General features: G+C 38.6%; 2 protein-coding genes across 2 annotated transcripts; both read right to left on the bottom strand.

The window, feature by feature from the left end:
- Positions 1-216: 216 nt before the first annotated feature.
- Positions 217-2649, bottom strand: LOC126783296 (rho-N domain-containing protein 1, chloroplastic). The gene is made up of 2 exons (XM_050508740.1): positions 2502-2649; positions 217-1776 (listed from the first exon to the last, which is right to left on the bottom strand). Exons 1-2 carry the CDS (start codon positions 2524-2526, stop codon positions 632-634), a joined length of 1170 nt encoding a protein of 389 aa, XP_050364697.1. The 5' UTR covers positions 2527-2649; the 3' UTR covers positions 217-631.
- Positions 2650-3215: 566 nt separating this feature from the next.
- Positions 3216-6707, bottom strand: LOC126783628 (uncharacterized). The gene is made up of 5 exons (XM_050509132.1): positions 6499-6707; positions 5477-5649; positions 4611-4794; positions 3820-3926; positions 3216-3718 (listed from the first exon to the last, which is right to left on the bottom strand). The coding sequence occupies exons 1-5, from the start codon at positions 6568-6570 to the stop codon at positions 3637-3639; spliced, it is 618 nt and encodes a 205-aa protein (XP_050365089.1). The 5' UTR covers positions 6571-6707; the 3' UTR covers positions 3216-3636.
- Positions 6708-17540: the final 10833 nt, after the last annotated feature.

Here is a 17540-nt window from a genome sequence, read left to right on the forward strand (position 1 = left end):
AGGTGAATTTGTTTTTTTGTTTTTCCCCAAATTATCACGTTTTAGTATCAGAATTCTTAGTTTAAATCAAACAAACGTGCATTGATATTCACTGGCAATGAAAATGGGAAAATAATGTATAATCTTTACTCACTAATCATTCAATTTTGGTTTGAAGAAATGATTGTTGAGCAAAGACACTGGAAGATGATCTAAAATCATAAATTCCTTGACAATAGGGTTTAACAACATACATTCTCTCAATTGCAATATTTGAGGCATATACATGCTGGAAGGCCTATGAGAAATGAACAAGAAAAGATGGACAAAAACTTGAGTTATATTTTGAGTAAGAAACTACAAATGTGAACTTGACAGTTCAACAAGCTCACCAGTCTTACATAGAGCACTCACTCACTAGTCTACAAGCAAATTGAATCAGACACAGCTTCCCGGAGATGACTGAACAGAACAAAAAACAGGCTAATTCACACTGGGGTCAGACCGACCTCACCAGCCATTGCTCAAAAGGACCCCCAACTGGAAACGCCCAACAAGCTTTTCTGTGAAAGACTAACATCATAAATGAAAATAAGGCCAACATAAATGAAACCAAAACCAAAATCTCATCGAACTGGTATGCATTCATGAATCAATCTAAGCTCCCGCTGGTAAGCAACTCCAGAAGCTCAGCCTTCTTCATCTTTGAGAACCCTTTCATGCCTCGAGACTTGGCGATCGCCCTTAATTCTGGTAACTTACATGCACTCAAATCCATCTGTTCAATAAGTTGCTCCTCGTCCTCCTCCTCATCATCATGATCATCATCAACAAGATTTTCTTCAGGACCTGAAGTCTCATCCTCTAACAACTGAACAATCTCTCGCTCAGGCTCGGATTCAGGCTCAAAGTCAATGTCAGTCAAGTGAATAGGCTCAGGCTCAAGTATTGACTCCACATCAATCTCAACCTCTGGCTCTGGTTTAGAAACTCTCTCAGCATGATTCCTTTTCCATTTGTCAGTTGAATTCACATGCTGCATCGAATTGACTGTCTCATCGTCCTCTGAATATATAGGTTGATACGCCAACCGATTGATGGGAGACTTGCGTCGAAAATTTGATGCAGGCCTGCTCAAAGAGGCAGTAGGCTCTTCAGTATAATCCTTCACACTATTATTTGAATCCAAAGCCGTGTTTTTTCTTTCACTATATCGGCCATTCTTTTCTGGTTGGTCCAACATAAAGTCTTTGTTTCCAGCACCATTACTGTTTCTCTTTGCCTGTTCAGCCGAATGTTTCCTTAATAGTTTAAGAAGAGAATCTACAGTTTCATTCTCTTTACCTTTCCCTTGCACAGGTTCAACCTTATTTTCTTCTTTGACAGCAGTTCTCTCCCGAAGCTGAGCCTGGACTTTCCTGAACAGCTCAACAATCTCTTTTTCTCTGGGACCGGGGGATGCAGTAGCCCCAAACTTTGTGTTACTAGGAAGGGAGAGCAGTGGACCATTTTTAGCAGAAAGCAAATCCGATTCTTCAAGGTTTTCATAGCCATCTCTCTCTTCATTTCTCCTATTCCTCCCCCGAGAGTATCCTTGCCTGTTTTGCCTTCCGAACTCTGGATTTCTGTTACGACCACTGGAACTTGCTCTACATGTAAAAGATACCCCACTATAAGCACGGTTCAGTGTTCCAACCCTGATCTGCGACTTGAAACGAGAAGAGCAAGGGTGTACAGGGGCTACTCTCCCCGGAATCCCAGAACAAGGTAGACATTTGCTATCGGATGGTCCATAACCTGAAAGACGACCAACAGCATCCAAAATTAGGACGCAAATTAACAAAATATGAAAGCAAGAGCTATGAGTGATATACAGAACCACCATTGACCAACACTAGTCATCATAGAACACAATAACATACTAAAATCGGCCGCATGCTAAGAGTGTACCTAAAAATATGTTTTGACAAAGTACCTAAACGAACAAATACACTAAAAAATGAAAGGAAAACCAAAAACGCTTGTACCTGATTTCATTTCCCCTATATAGCCAGTAACTACAGGTAAACTGAATGTAACCGATATCACAAAACATGGCAGCAGTCCAGTAAGATAGTATCTTCTAGGAAAACAGACAACACATAAAAGCTTACTCCTTGACACACTTTTGCATATGCAGGTGCTAATTTCATATTATCATTTCAACAATCACACGGTGCGCAATTTCAATAACCAATTTCGTATAACAAGTTGCCGGATATACAAAAATCGGAACAGCCTCAAATATTCACAGAAATGGAAGATTCTTGCAGATAAAAGAAGATTATAAGAACTCCAAAATAATCAAAAACCCAGAACAATAAGTAATCACAGACCCAAACTCCAATGGCCAGTTTGGTAGCTCGACAACTGGACAAGACAAATTTAAGAAACGGAAAAGCAAACAAGCGAGTTCAACCCTCAAAAGTGTAACTATGGAACAAAGTAGCCAGAAGCTTGTTGATGGGGTTTGAGGTACTTACAGACGAGATGAACGCTCTGTGACATTGGTGAGTGAAAGACAAGAGAACAGGTGAGAGTGGTGGAGTTCAGTGGTGGCGGTTGTTCATTTTCTGTTGGGGGTTTTAGCGTTTCAAATGCGACGCTCTATTCTGGCTCCCAGTGTTTTCCAGGTTACGATTTCCTATATATTGCCATTGATAAGGCACTTGAGAGTTGAGGCGCTTTAGTCTCGGATCTGACTCCGGGTTCTGTGACCCGCTTGCCCGGCCCATCTAGACTCCATTTTCCAATTTTTCCTAGCTTTTTATCCCCTTTGAAAGTCGTAATGACATTTGATTTCAAAAGAGAGAAAATATAGATCAGTTTTTCATAACCATTTCAAATAGCCTGAATTTTGAGTACGAGTGTAAGGTGTCAAATCTCTATGGAAAGGTTTGAATCCCACCGATACTGATCGGAGTTGAATCACAATCAATTCCTGGTGCTCATGCTTGAAGCGATTCTGAACATATACGTCACATTGGTTCTTGAATTCACTTACGTACATCAAGTGAAGAATTACTCTGTTGTTTTATGTCACAAATTGGTTCTCCCATATGCCATGAAGAGCCATATGGATACGTTATTCTTGACCATTTTTATCAGATTCAGACTGATATCATCATATGCACCAAGGCAGGGCTACAGAGCCAGTTTGCAAAAGAATCTGACACAACCACTTGGCTCACTAAAGCAAACAATAACCTGGGTTTGCTGCATGTTTATTATGGTGGATAATTGATAGCATTTCTAAGAACACCCCCAACAATAGATCCCACTTCTTTCTGACAACATGTGGATTTATCCTTCTTTTCTTCAGTAGTTATTAGATTACAATGCTGCAAGAGAATGAAATTGTCATTTCTAAACTCAAAATCCCGTACAGGCTGCGTCATATTCTTCAACAAGACCGAAACTATGAGCACCTGAACAACCCATAAACTCACAAACTTACAACCATGAACCATCCCATGACTGAAGAACAGCTTCAAATTCCATCTTTATTTTTTTTCCCGTGCTTGAAACAGGGGAAGAAAAGAAAGAAGAAAAATAATTCAATAGGAAATTGGGGCGAAATAGGTACAAACCAAATGAGTCAGTGGTTTATGACACATTTTAGGCTTTATGGTTTTTTGCCATCTCATCGACATCCAACTCAACTTCCAGCACGGGTGAATCCTTTGTCATGCTTACATGACTGGAATAGGAACACAAGAAACAAATATAAATCATTTCAGAAATAATCCCAAAAAAGAAAACAACATAATCAATTAAGCAGATAAGGTTTGAGTAACTTACCTATTCTGTACGGGGCCATGATCAACAGCAGTTCGTAGACAATATATGACTCTACCAACTATGTCTGTCATGGAAACCGGACCAAACTTTCGACTATCATTGGCTTCCTGCAAAAATAAGAATAAGAATTTATCCATGTTTGCCAAATTAGTATGATTAAATGATGGCATGGAGAGAAAGTGATTCTTAATCCTAACCATTGGGTGCATATTCTATGTAAATCGCCTTTATATAGTGAATGTTAACTTTCTAATTCCCAAAATTATCTCATGCACATTCACAAAGTCCAGTATTATCAGGGTCTCTAAACATAAGATTATGTACGGTGGTGGATAAGTAGTTGATGCATCAATCATATGACTCTGGATCCATGTGTGCATTTAATCTGTCTTTCAATTGGAATAAAAGAATGCAAGTAATTGTTTGATACATTTCTTTTGAGTAAATGCATGAATTCATGTCTTTCACTATTTCCAATCCATTTCATTCATAAGGAATCCTAAGATGATTTATGTGGTTCAATAAACAACCTCCTCAGCTATGTTGTTAATACTTTAGCATAGATCATGAAGAAGTCTCATTAATATCTAAATAAAGAGCCGTGGTCATAAATTGATAGATGTTACAGCAGCAAATACCAATGAAAACTACTCCCATGCTACCAAGCACTAGGTATCACTATGAAGATGCTACTGCACTGCTGGTGTGCTTTACTTACTTTAAATAAAACACAACAAACGAAATGTGGATGAAAAAAAGTAACCGATCAAGACTTCGAAATATCCATGTACCTTGGGTTTCAAAGTTTCATTATCTGCCAAAACCCAGCATTCATCTTTTTCAAGGATAAAAGGATCATCTTTCTCATCCGTGGACAACATTTCATACCCTTCTACAGCAGCCAATCTTCTCACCAAAAAGTTATCTGCGTTATCAGGGTCCTTCAAGACCACTACATCCCCAACAAAAACACGCCTGTTGATAAAAATGAAGGGGTCACTTGAATTGTTAGGAAACCATCAATCATGTACACCAGAAGGAAAAAAGAATGTGATTTTATGTTCTCACAGAGATAGAATCATACGTAATTACATATATAACAAATGTAGTGATTGAAGAAGCTGTGCTCAGGGATCAGTTTGAAAGAATGAAAACTAGTACAGAACATGATTTAGCATACCATAAAGCTTATCGTTAAAACTATTTCGAAAATTATAAGTACATGTTGAAGAAATGCTTTAAGAGAATAGTGCCACACAGTTCTCTATTGAGAATAGACTAAACTTGGGTGACCATACGCTGACCACATATACTCATTTGTAGAAACAGTCACTACTAACCCAAATGGTTCACAAAGAAGTTTATAACCTCCGAAAGTTAAAGCCAATAGCAACTTTTCCAAATTGCAACTAAATAGAAAGTTAATCATTCAGGTACATCTTCAAGAGAAAAACACTGCATGATTGAGGTGATCCATAATAGTCATCATATAGAAAATTTGAGATGTTATCTTCTAGTTCCTTTAAATGCACAAGGAGACATCTTATGAAATCAAACTTATCCATAGAGAAATTCTGGAAGGTATGACATTTACACGCAAAACTTTAAAACATCATCAGAGAGTCGATTTAACGTGGAAAAATGTAGTGATAACTACCTGGGGTCTGCAGCTGGTAATTTCCTAACAAGGAGAGTTCCCCCTTGATCCCCTATACTTGGGCCCATCTCTGCTCCTTTGTTCCAATGCATGTATGTCAACTTTCCCTGGAACAAATTTTTCCAAACAGCATCACCAAGCTCTCTGTCTGTGATTCGACCTCCTTTATAGTTCTGCGGCTCCAAGAAGTTGTTTGTCAGTAAAACTTTAACAAACAAAGGGTCATAACAGAAAAAAAAATCCATTCATAAATCCTTTACTAACTAGATAAACATGCATATTAAAAGTAGACATCAAGTATTGGTTGACCATAAAAACCATCTGATAAACTAACTTAGACTGCTAGTAACAATGATTTATGAAAGAACTGTCAAGATAAGGTGTAGTCCTTTTGCCTCAAGCAACACTCCTGTAAAAATTATTTTTGAGGGACTGAGATGCTCCCCAGTTTAACACTTGACCTTTAACTTTCAACAGCCACATTAGAAGTTCCCATTTTCTTATCATATCTGCAAACTAACTCTAGCTTCTTTTTAAGATCATGCCCCCAAAGCAGCTACTAGAAATGCCTATATCGCAATTTCGAGCCTTAACTATGCTTGAAAACGAATACAAGCTCCAACCCATGTAGCCATATAACATTAAGAATTATATATTACCAGCTGAGAAAACAACTTAAATTTAATGAAACATAATAATGCCACAACCAAATCAAGCCTTATCCACGACAACATATTAACACCACAAACCACCATGAAAACAGAACCCAATGACACAACTCAAAGATTCAATCCATCAAGTTTCATACTTTCAAGAACAAAACAGCACAGACATGGGCAAACCGGTCTAATATCTCTCAAAATACCCCTTATTTACCAAAATTGAAAACTCCCCACTACGAAAGTTACATCCTTTAGCCTTAATGAGTCTAGCAAATCATAGTTTCTAACCCAGAAACGGACTAATCAAAGCAAATAAAGAGAAATTGCGAAATGGGTAAGAGTAAGAATGAGTGAGGAGACCTTCCAGCTGATAGTGGCAGAGTATTCGAGCTTGTGGGCAAGGTATCGGAACCAGGTACCTAGAGAAACCATCACAAAACACAGAGAGAGATTGACTGCCTGTTGATGTTGGCTTATGAGTTGAAGAGGTTCAGTTTGGGCATTCGCCTTAAACCCCTCGAAAGTTTCTGTCTTGTTATTTTGCACTCGTGGGCTTTCTCATATCGCGATTTTAGATGATCGATGTGTTTTAATGAAATCAGAGTACTCATTTCTTCTTTTTATGTATTTTCTTTTGTTACAATCTAATTATTTTTCTTTTGTAAATTAATTTTTATCCTCGTCGAACAAAAATACGTATTTTTTTTAATTCTTCTATAAAATTGGGCTTGTTCTGGAACGATGATGTTCAGGTGAATGTTGAGGACAACATCACCCGCACGAGATAGATATGGCGGTCTTTGGTGGTCATTGGAAGATAAAAATAGGCTTGGTCAGGGGGGGCGGAACCAGGAATATGAATTAGGTAGGGCTGGTTTTGAAGACATTAATTAATTTTTAACAAATAACTAAATAGTTTAAGAAATTATGCTATAAAATACTATGACCAAAATAAAAGGAAGAGAAAATGGGGAAATATGAGATATATTTCTTACTTATAAAAAATATTGTAAGATTTTTTTTTGAATATTGAGAAAATATGTGATATAAAAGAAGAGTGAATAAAGAAAAGAGTGTATAAAAGAAAAGAATTTAAAAAGAGATATAAAGAAAAAAAATTAGAGAAAAATGAAGGAAATAATGGCAAGTTGGGATTTGAACTTGAATCACAAGCTCAATGAGTTGAGTAACTTGACCAACTGAACTGACTTCAGTTTTTGTGGGACTAAAATATGTAATTAATTAAATACCAAACTGTTTCTCGAGTGGGATATAGCTAGATCAGCCCGCAACGTAGTTCTACCACTGGGCTTGGTGATGATGCTTTACATTTAAGACTATAAAGACATCACTATTGAGCCAACATGGATGCGCTTCCATTCGGGGATCTCTCAAAGTGGGCGGCTTTGCCGGTTCCAGTAATCATTTCAATGTGAGCTCCGTTAGGGTTTTAGGGGATTTGTAGTTTTTAAGTTTGGGGGTGAAAGATTAACTTGACAAATATTTAGATTTAGTTTTTTCTATCATTTTTTTTAATTTTAAAAAGCTTCAAATTATTATTTATATGAAGAAAGGATGAAACATTTTGTTTGCACACACTAGTCAGTACATTATTCTAGATAATCTAGATCGCATGCATATGATCTAGCATATAATTTTTGAAAAACAAAACTGCTGTGTTAGTATATATAGGATTGTGAGTGAAAATATTGAGCTCAATTTATGTATTCTTTTTAAATCTCTTTTCCTGTTAGAACTTAGAAATATAAGGAATAAGAAACAAAATCTCCCATATATTTCCGATATATCCTCCGATATCTCCATTTTTCAAAAAAACGATATATCTTAAGGGCAAATATCTTATTTTTTTCCATATCTGCGATATTTCTCCGATAACATAAAATATTTCCAATATTTATCCGATATTTACGATATATCCGATATATCTTCGATATTTTAGAGAAATATTTGAAAATTTTCACTTAAAAAAATTTAACTCAATTTGAGGATGTCTCGGATCTCCTTGACATGTAGTTTTTGATTAATTAATCATCTCGATGAATATAAAAATAAGACTAGAAGAGTAGTTTTTCAATCGGCTAATTTTTAATTTTTCGTAAAAGATATCGAGATGAGAAGTGAAAGTTCAAGTCTTAACTCTTAAAAGTCAAGCCATATCAGTGACCAGTGCTCTCCTTGACCTTGAGAGAATCCAAAATAAAGGGTCACAACGTAGTCTCATACTCTCATGACGGTCATAAGAGAATATCTAAAATTTTAGTAATAAGTGTTCTCCTCGAGGAATATAGAAAGAGTATTAATTTTTATCTCTTTGACATCCTCTCAAATGATATTTAGATAAGGAGTGTTCTCCTCGAGCACTATTGGGGAAAGTAAGAAAACATGAGTCACATTGCAGTATTTGTCTCCTAGAAGTTTCCTCATACCTTCATAGATTGCTAATAACCCGTGAACCCACCATGGAATGATGATAATACTGAAAGTTGACATGCGTATTTTAGCACAAATGGCTTCCTCTTCTGCTTGTGAAAGAAAGTGGAGTACTTTCTCTCTTATTCATACAAAGCAAAGGAACCGTTTTGCATATCAAAAGTTGGAAAAACTCGTATACTACTACTATAACATGAAGTTACGACTACGTGATAAACGAGCAAAAAATAATGTGATCAATGAAAACAACTATATCGATCTACTTCATATTGCTAGTGAACCACTTCAGAATGACATTTATCATTTTCATGATTGGATTATGCATGCACATCTCGATGATGAAAATGGCAACCCTCCTCCACATGTCGTAGAAAAGGCAACTGATTTTGAAATTGATGTAAATAAGGTATTATCTGATGAAGTTGGAGACCCGGGAGATGATTCTGATAATGCTAGTGTGTGGGACGGTGTAGCAACTCCAGATAGTTAAGATAGTAATGATGATAATGGTAGTGGTGGTGGTGGTAGTGGTGGTAATGGTGATGGTAGTGGTGGAAGTCGACAAGGTGGTGGAGATACAAGGTTTGAATATGAACAATTTTATGTATGTGGAGAATTTGAGCAGTTTACTTGTGAAAGTAATTTTGATCATGCTACCCAAGATGAGAATCATGGATCTAGAGCATGCGGTCATGGTGCGCAACATCAAAATAGGTGAAGGAGGAGGACAAAAGGAGCCATTAATGATCAAAATATTTCATCTGATGTTAGTTCAGTTGCCTTAAGTTTTGATTCTATCAGTTTAGGCACATAATACAGTGAGATGTCAAACGTGAAGTCAACTATCAATTTGGTCATCATATTTACAATTATAGTCAGTTTGGAGACGTTTATGATCAATTATCGAGTTGGGTTCATCTTTACTATCTCATTCTCGGAGAAACTATTAGTAGCTCAAAAGAGATATATGACTATCATGTTAACCATTATAATTCGTACTATATGGCTCATATGTATTGGGCAAAGTATTGTAGTTTTGTGTGCATATTTCAAGCACGTAGAGTTTCTTTCTGGTACTAGATAAAATTAATAATTTGTTTTATGATGAAATAATTGTGTATTATTGAATGATATGGGGGCCTATATATAGGCATTACAAAACCACAATCCCGTAGGATTCGGAGTCCTAATCTATTACGGAGATGCTAATCTATCTCCTAACAGGAAACCTATTAGGCTAAGACACACATAAGGGTAGAATAGTAATTCTCCCGGAACACTCCCCATTGTGTCGCATGCCTACGTTGCATGGTGCACACATCGTTGCCTCGGTAAAAACCTTGTCAAGCAAAATAAAAACCTCTTGGGTAAAAACAAAAGCTTGATCGAAGGGAAAAAGAGCACAACGCACCGTCTATATTTGATAACATCATGTGAGCTAGACTCCCCCTGAAGTCTACGAAACAACTCCCCCTGATTAGTGCCATAATCATGGAGTACAAAGAACAACGTATACAACGTTCATTACATGCTTCTCAAACGTAGCCTTGGGCTAATGATTAATCATTAATCTAGCCACACATCCTTAGATCATCCATGCTATACTTAGCCAAACTTAGATCTTAGGAAACAAGATTGCATAACAACTCAAAACAAGAGTTTGCAATGAAAATCAGATTCTCGGATAGAATGACCTTCACTCAGTTAAATGGCCATAACTTCTTCGTCCAAATAGGTATTAGCAAACCGTAAAATGTTTTGAAAAGTAGACACCCGTGGCTTTCCAGTGACATAAGGTTCACAACCTCATCCAAACGGAGCAGTTCACAATGCTCTGTCGAAGTTGACTGACTTGCAAATTTCCGGACATGACTGTCCTACTTTGCTAAAACGGCCATAACTCACTCAATATGATAGCTATGAACGAATGGTTGGTGTCCATGGAAAGTAGACACATAGGCCTTTCCAACGGTACTAATGTCACCATATTTCATCGAGCGAGCTGTCTTGTAAGTCTCGTTGAAGTTGACCTACGAAACTGGACAGATTCTGATTTGTCACATTTAATGTGTCTTTCGCGAAAAGAATGGGGGAATGAACCAATGAAGGACTGATTTTGGTTCAAGACGGAACCGTATGCATCCTCTACGCTACCAGTGTCGACTGCTACACCAAGGCGTACGTTGATGTTGCTGGAGCTACTGGCGGCGTTGGTGTGGATAGGATTTGTGTTGGTTCACTAAGTGTAGAACTAAACCCATGTCAAAGAAGCAATGCAAGTCCAATGACAATGCATAGGCACATAGTTAATCACGTCATAATGAAAGCAATAGTGTCCCAACAACACTAACATGTATGAATGTATAGCTCATTGAATCTCTTCATCATTTATACTTAGACGGAATAGAGAATCAAGAATTAGCTTCATATGAACACATATGGGTATGAGTTCTTGCAACCGATTGTACTACGTTCTCTCGAACGTCGCAATCTGATTACATAAGCTCTCCGTGGTCTAGAGGTATTTAAAGTCCCTCGGGCACTCTCATATCTGCGTCAAGATCCCTTTACAGATATTCTATGATCACTATCATATGCTGCAAATCAGTTTTCATGGACACTACTACTGATCAAGTAGCGGAAAGCAATTATGTCCATAACGAGAGAATATAACTCATCGTACTCAATACTAGGATAATGAGACAATATTTGCGCCATAAGTCCTGCGTATATCGCATGACTTCATCTTTCTCATTACACTTACGAACAACGACCAACATAACAAGTCTAGTTCAGCATGTATTGATTCTTTCCACTTCGGTCAAGTTGCTCATCGTTGATGCTTTACAACAGAATAAGAGCATAAGCGAATACATCATCAATCATGGGAGATCAATACATTAAACACACGCGCTGTATACGATCAATTCATGAGATTTCTATTCTTCTCTAACATCAACAAAATGAGTCTGTAGCGTCCCACAGAAACTTAATTGATACACATGGTTAGAGGATATCTCTTGATGATGGGTGAAATACTTGTGCCTACGCACTTCGCTTCTTTCTAGATTTGATTCTAGAGAATAATGGTCTCCCCCTCATCTAGGCTGGAGCCAAGACCGAAGCTATGACCCTTACTAGTTCATCTTTGCGTATGCCGCCCTTGTTTTGTGGTGCAATGCCACGGGCGCCGACAACACCACAGCGTACGATGGTGCCATCGCCGGCTTCCTTCCCACTGTCAGGGATGGTGCCAACGGTGCTAGGACCAGGTCATATGAAATTCTCTCATATTCTGAGAGTTCCAACCTTACCGGCACATCACAGCATTTATGTGTGATCTCGTCACTTTCGCAATATCGGTAAAGTCATTGAGCATCGAATTTTTGACTTTCTGGAGGTCGATAATGCGTTGCACATTTACTCACTTTGAGTAGTGCGGGATCTTAATGAGACATAGTTCCACACCACGTCAATTCCTGGCGTTAAAACCAGAATGGGAGCATTCCATATCTCCCCCTAACGACGGGAAGTATGTCTCATCAAAGTGACCGTCTGCTAATATCGCAGGATAGAGATCAACGGTTGTAGATTGGAAAATAGCGGACAAGTGTTGGTGATTCATAAATCATAACCAACCAGAATACTTAATCGTTTCAAGTAGACCCATTGAGATAACTACAATAGAGGCACATAAACAACTTTAACCAAATAGGCGTTAGTGAAAAGAACGTTGGGACCGTATCCAGTGCCCATCTGGTACGCACTAAACGCTTGACAAGTTGTGGGTCTAAAACGAATAAGTGTCGCTGCATACAACATCATTACATATCTCCATGCAAAAATCGGCAGGTTAGTACCCATAACCAAGTCCGAGCTCTGCTAGATTGTGCAGTGAATGAACATGAGGAATACTATGTTCAACGACGATCCCAGTAGATATGCAAAACGAAATCATCAAAGTCGTGGAGGTGAACTCTCCAACGGTATCCAATCAAATAGATGTGAGAGGATAGAAAGGGTGGTGAGCCCTGAGGATGATGATCATAGCTAAAAACTTTAGCAAATGCAGCGTTTCTTGTGGAAAGCAAAGCGACGTGTGACCAACGCGTCGATGCTCTTAACCTATGCCATAAAAATACTGAAAAATGTCCGCATTCGGTTGGATAGGGTCCACTAATGTCACCTTAAATACTTCGTAAGAATAGAATGTTCTCGGTTGGAGCCTTAGCAAATAAGGACTTCCTTGAAATCTAGCAAAAGAACAAGCTTTGCAAAATGAGCGATGGGCATCAGAGATTACCATCGAGGCATTAGAAAACACGGGAGGCATCACAAGCTCCTGTGAAGGAGGGGATGCCGCCACCGACGACCTTAGTGCCATGGAGCCGCCAAAATAGGCAGGCTCGGCCTCACCATGTAGAGCATGGGTGAGGTGGTCCTCCAATCGCTTTGTGAACATGAAAAATAGATGATAATGTGAATTTCAAAGAACTCGAATCATCATATCTTGTTCAAAATGACCAAAAAACGATCATGTCAAAACCGAGAAGACAGTAAAACCGAACCCATGATTCAAAGAATCTTGAGTTACATAAAGCTACTGCTGCAGGCAAGCAAAACTATGTCTGCAAGCTAACAAAGCTACTGTCGAAGCTTGAAAAAGATATTGTCAATGAAATCTGACAGATTTATTCCTCTCCATTCTTAACACAAATATCAAGATGAAAATCCATCATTGGCATGTATGGCCTTTAAAACTTAGCAAGGTATGAAGATATACAACACAATCTCCGCACGAGATCCGTAAAACAACTACCTGCGCCGTAGGACAGTGTGGGTGGTTACGCAATTAGCAAGACACTCGATTTCACGGCGAGACATTCTCAAAATGAAGATTAAGAGAGTCAACGACGCGGTGAACTTCTCTACACAATACACCGTAGGATATTGTAAGAGAGGGGATTGAAACAAATGGCAATCCCATCGAATGTATCACATGGCAATAGAACTACATTCTTCAACTCAAGAGTTGGAAAGACATGGTATTGGAGCAGTTGAATACCAAACAATTTGGGTGGTAAAAACCATCCAATTGGTGCGGGTGGTCACCAATAATAATAAAATCATTTGAGCTATGAAACGACTTGGAGAAAACCGGAAAATTAACCGGAAGACCATGTCAAATTAACTCAAAACCGGGTGAATTTTGGACTAGGAAAACATGGCAGCAAGAACTGCTGAGATATGCCGGAAAAATGACGAGAAACGACGAAAAAAAAACGTCGGAAAAACTCGTCGGAAGCCGGCGGCACCGATTGCCAGAAATCCGGCCGGCAGTGGCCTGACCTGGCCGGTATGGAGGCCATAACCTCAGGTCCGATAGGGAACGCCGTCCGGAACCGGATGGCGGTGCCGGAAACGCCGGAATATGGCCGGAAGGCGGCGAATACGCCAGTAAAACGTCAAAAAAACGTTCCGGAAACGCCGGAACAGTAACCGGGAAAAACGACGTCAATTTTGACGTTCCGAGGTCCGTTTTCCAAATTTCAAAGTCCAAAATCACAATGTAGTGCTATTGGGGTCCCATGTAACCCAAAAGCGGCCAATTTAAAAACCACGTGAGTTGCAAACGTTGACCATGCATGCTAAGCCAAGGAAAATAAAATTCTCACGAGTCCAAGAAAGACGAGAAATTTTATAGAATATGCCAATATTTAATACAACACAACCAAACTTCCAATTCCAATAGACGACTTAAGCTAAAGTCGAACAAGAAACATGGGAATGCCAACGTCATACTTGAAAAATAGTAAGCAGAAGACATAGTCAAAATAGAGTGACTAATCAAAAGTCCGTAGCAACAAAATCTTGCATATCGGATCGGGCGGAGCCTTAGCCTGAGGCTCAAAAATGTTTGCTTACTTGAGAATGGAAGAATGTTACTTTTCCATCTCCAAAATTCCCTCAAGAAATAGATATAGGTGCCAAAAATGGCATGCGTTTCTTGGATGTGGAGTATCATCAAGGTCAACTCTGATAATACAACGTCATAGATGTTCATTAAATCACTTTAAGTGTGTCCCATAGAATTCTTTATTTTTGGGATCTTTTGTCAGCAAATAGTGATGCATCAGAGTAATGAATCAACTCAAATAAATGAGTACGTAGACCTTGGGATTATCGTTTATAGACATGAGTTTAAGAAAACTCAAACATTCCAATAACAGTCGCGATGGTGACGCATCCATAAGAAACGAGGGCTGTATAGGTTTCGAATAATCGAAATATTCAAGTATGTAACCGGAATTAGAAGGGTTGTGATGTATATGGTCACAAAATAATCGATGCATATCGGCGATTCTCATGATCGCACCCAAAACAGCGGTGCACTCAGGCGACCACACGAAATCGATATCTTCCTTTTTTAAATAATAACGTGACTCCCCCAGGATCGTCACACGAAAAACGTCGACCAAGAGGGGAATCATATCCCTCTTTGGTCTCATCGGCGTTATAAGAAAGGCCGGAAAAGAAGACATGAAAAAGGCTAATAGCGCCCGATAATTTATATATATATCTTCAAAAGCAGCAACTTTAAGAAAAACATACTTGTTGGTCTGCCAAATAGACCGCATATAAGTAAATTGCTCTGCAAATCGATCGTCATGCATGAAGTTGCTTGTTGAATTCCTTTTCGATCTTCGTCCGATGACATAAAAATCTTGGGAGGATACGATCAAAATCATATGTAGATGACAAAAGTATCGTCCATCTCGGCATGAATGTCATCACCATAGTACGACGAGTGATCACTTTTCCTATGCAAGCACGTGAAACATAGTTAGAAAACGAAAACGTGCAAATAAACGATTTAATAAGCAATAGGAAAATAAAAAGGAAAAAAGAGAAATAGTTTAAAGGCCCAAAAGGGTAGAGAAGACGGGAGTAGCTTCTCTTGAGCGAAGAGTTTGCTTGTGCAGTTCGCGCTCATTGCGTATATATGCGGGAGGAGCAATTTTGAATCCTCTGATGCGGGGTTTTTGGGGCAAAAAGATGTTTTTGCGGAGCGGATGCGGAGGAGACCCTGCGGTGCTGCGGGGCTGCGTGCAGGGGCTGCGTACAGGGGCGGCGAGGCTGCGTGCAGGGCTTGCGGGCAGGGGCTGTAGGGGGGGTTGCGGCAGGGGCTGCGGCGATGCGGCGGCAGCGATGCGGTGGCGAGCAGGAGGTGCGCCGGCGAGGAGATGCCGGAACTTGGAATCGACGGCGGCCGGCGGAGAAAAAAAGTATAGGGCTCTAAAAGTTCAGGGTTTTAGGGCAAAGTGCGTGATAACGTGTTTTAGGATGAAATAATTGTGTATTATTGAATGATATGGGGGCCTATATATAGGCATTACAAAACCACAATCCCGTAGGATTCGGAGTCCTAATCTATTACGGAGATGCTAATCTATCTCCTAACAGTAAACCTATTAGGCTAAGACACACATAAGGGTAGAATAATAATTCTCCCGGAACATAATTGTATTTGTTTGTATGTAATTCAATAATAAATAAATAAATAATGTCTGAAGAGTAACAATATTTTTTTCCTAATATCCCAAATATATTTCCGATATATCCGATATCTCTATTTAAAAAAAAAACAATATATCCCCCAGTACCGATATTTCGAACGTTGAAAAGGATTTCAATTCATAGTTGGAAGTGTACTGCCAATTAGGCGCAGGTATATAATATATTAAACTTTTTAGGGAACTATTAGCGAAGAACAAAGTACCATACTGCAAATTTCAGAAGCAACCTATAAACATGTGTAGACAGGCATTACCATATGCTGAATCCAGCCACGAATTACGAGAAATCACAAATTACTCTCTTCAGCGAATTGACTCTATCCCGCAGTCCTTCAACTGCCCTTTCATTATCTTGCTCATCGATTTCAAGAGACTAGGAAGATGAGGCCCTGATGCCACCCTCCTCAATGCCATGAAAAAAGGGTGACTTTGTTGCTGCGGTAGTCCCTGCATATTAATAGATTCCAAGGATTGTTATGCAATCAGCTTCTGTATGATTGACTAAGGAGTTTGCTTCAGATGAAACATGTGACAATTTCAAAACAATTAGAAAAAGCTTCAGCAACATCAACGATAGGTTCATTTAGTCATTGATATTTTCCGGAATTGCATCTAGCACAATGGAGATATAATGAGTTTAATCACACACATTATACTCTGAAGTCTGAACCTTTGTATCAACAAGAATAAGTTGCAATACTTCAAGAAGCACAGCACATGTTCCTTTGTGATTCCCTTCAAAAATGTACTAGTCATTGAGTACATGCCCTAGTGATCAATTTGGTAACTTGAAACAGAGGAAGTCCAGTATACCAACAATATATAATGCGTTTTAAGCAGTCAATATAGCTTGTTTAAAGACTAATTAATAATCTGTATCCCATGCACAGAAACCACTGTTTTCAACTTAACACAAAGTAGCATTAACCATGGCAACAACATATTGTCAGGAAATCTTTTTTGTTGATCCAAGCATCCAATAAAATACACGGTTAAGAACCTATCCAGTACACAAACTAAGCACCTGATCCATAAAGAGATGTTCTAAGTGTTTATTGGAAAAAAGTTGATGGGGATTATGATTTTGTGAAAGATCACCGTGTGCTTTTCCGGATGAGTAAAATTCATTGACAACTTGGACTGAGAAGATAGTCCAGTATTGATCAAATACTTTTGTCAACAATAATCTTCTTCTCTTATCTGTTTAGACTTCTATACCGAATGCGCAACTTAGAATTTTTCGTAGAAATGTTTTAGGAAAATGCATAACATATCTTTGAAATGTAGTATTGCAACATAAACTTGCTCGAAGGAAAATGAAGCTCTTCGATCAGAGCAAGGGATTATGCAAATGAGCTTAACAGATATCAAGTT

This window comes from Argentina anserina, chromosome 2, assembly GCF_933775445.1.
Source record: "Argentina anserina chromosome 2, drPotAnse1.1, whole genome shotgun sequence".
Classification (NCBI taxonomy): Eukaryota; Viridiplantae; Streptophyta; class Magnoliopsida; order Rosales; family Rosaceae; genus Argentina; species Argentina anserina.

Coding starts and splice junctions, on each gene's coding strand:
- LOC126783628 (XM_050509132.1), bottom strand. CDS start 6,570: ATGGTTTCTCTAGGTACCTGGTTCCGATACCTTGCCCACAAGCTCGAA. Junction 3,927..4,610: donor ATGAAACTTTGAAACCCAAG/GTACATGGATAT, acceptor TTATTTTTGCAG/GAAGCCAATGATAGTCGAAA. Junction 3,719..3,819: donor CATGGCCCCGTACAGAATAG/GTAAGTTACTCA, acceptor TTCCTATTCCAG/TCATGTAAGCATGACAAAGG.
- LOC126783296 (XM_050508740.1), bottom strand. CDS start 2,526: ATGTCACAGAGCGTTCATCTCGTCT. Junction 1,777..2,501: donor ACAGAGCGTTCATCTCGTCT/GTAAGTACCTCA, acceptor GTCGTCTTTCAG/GTTATGGACCATCCGATAGC.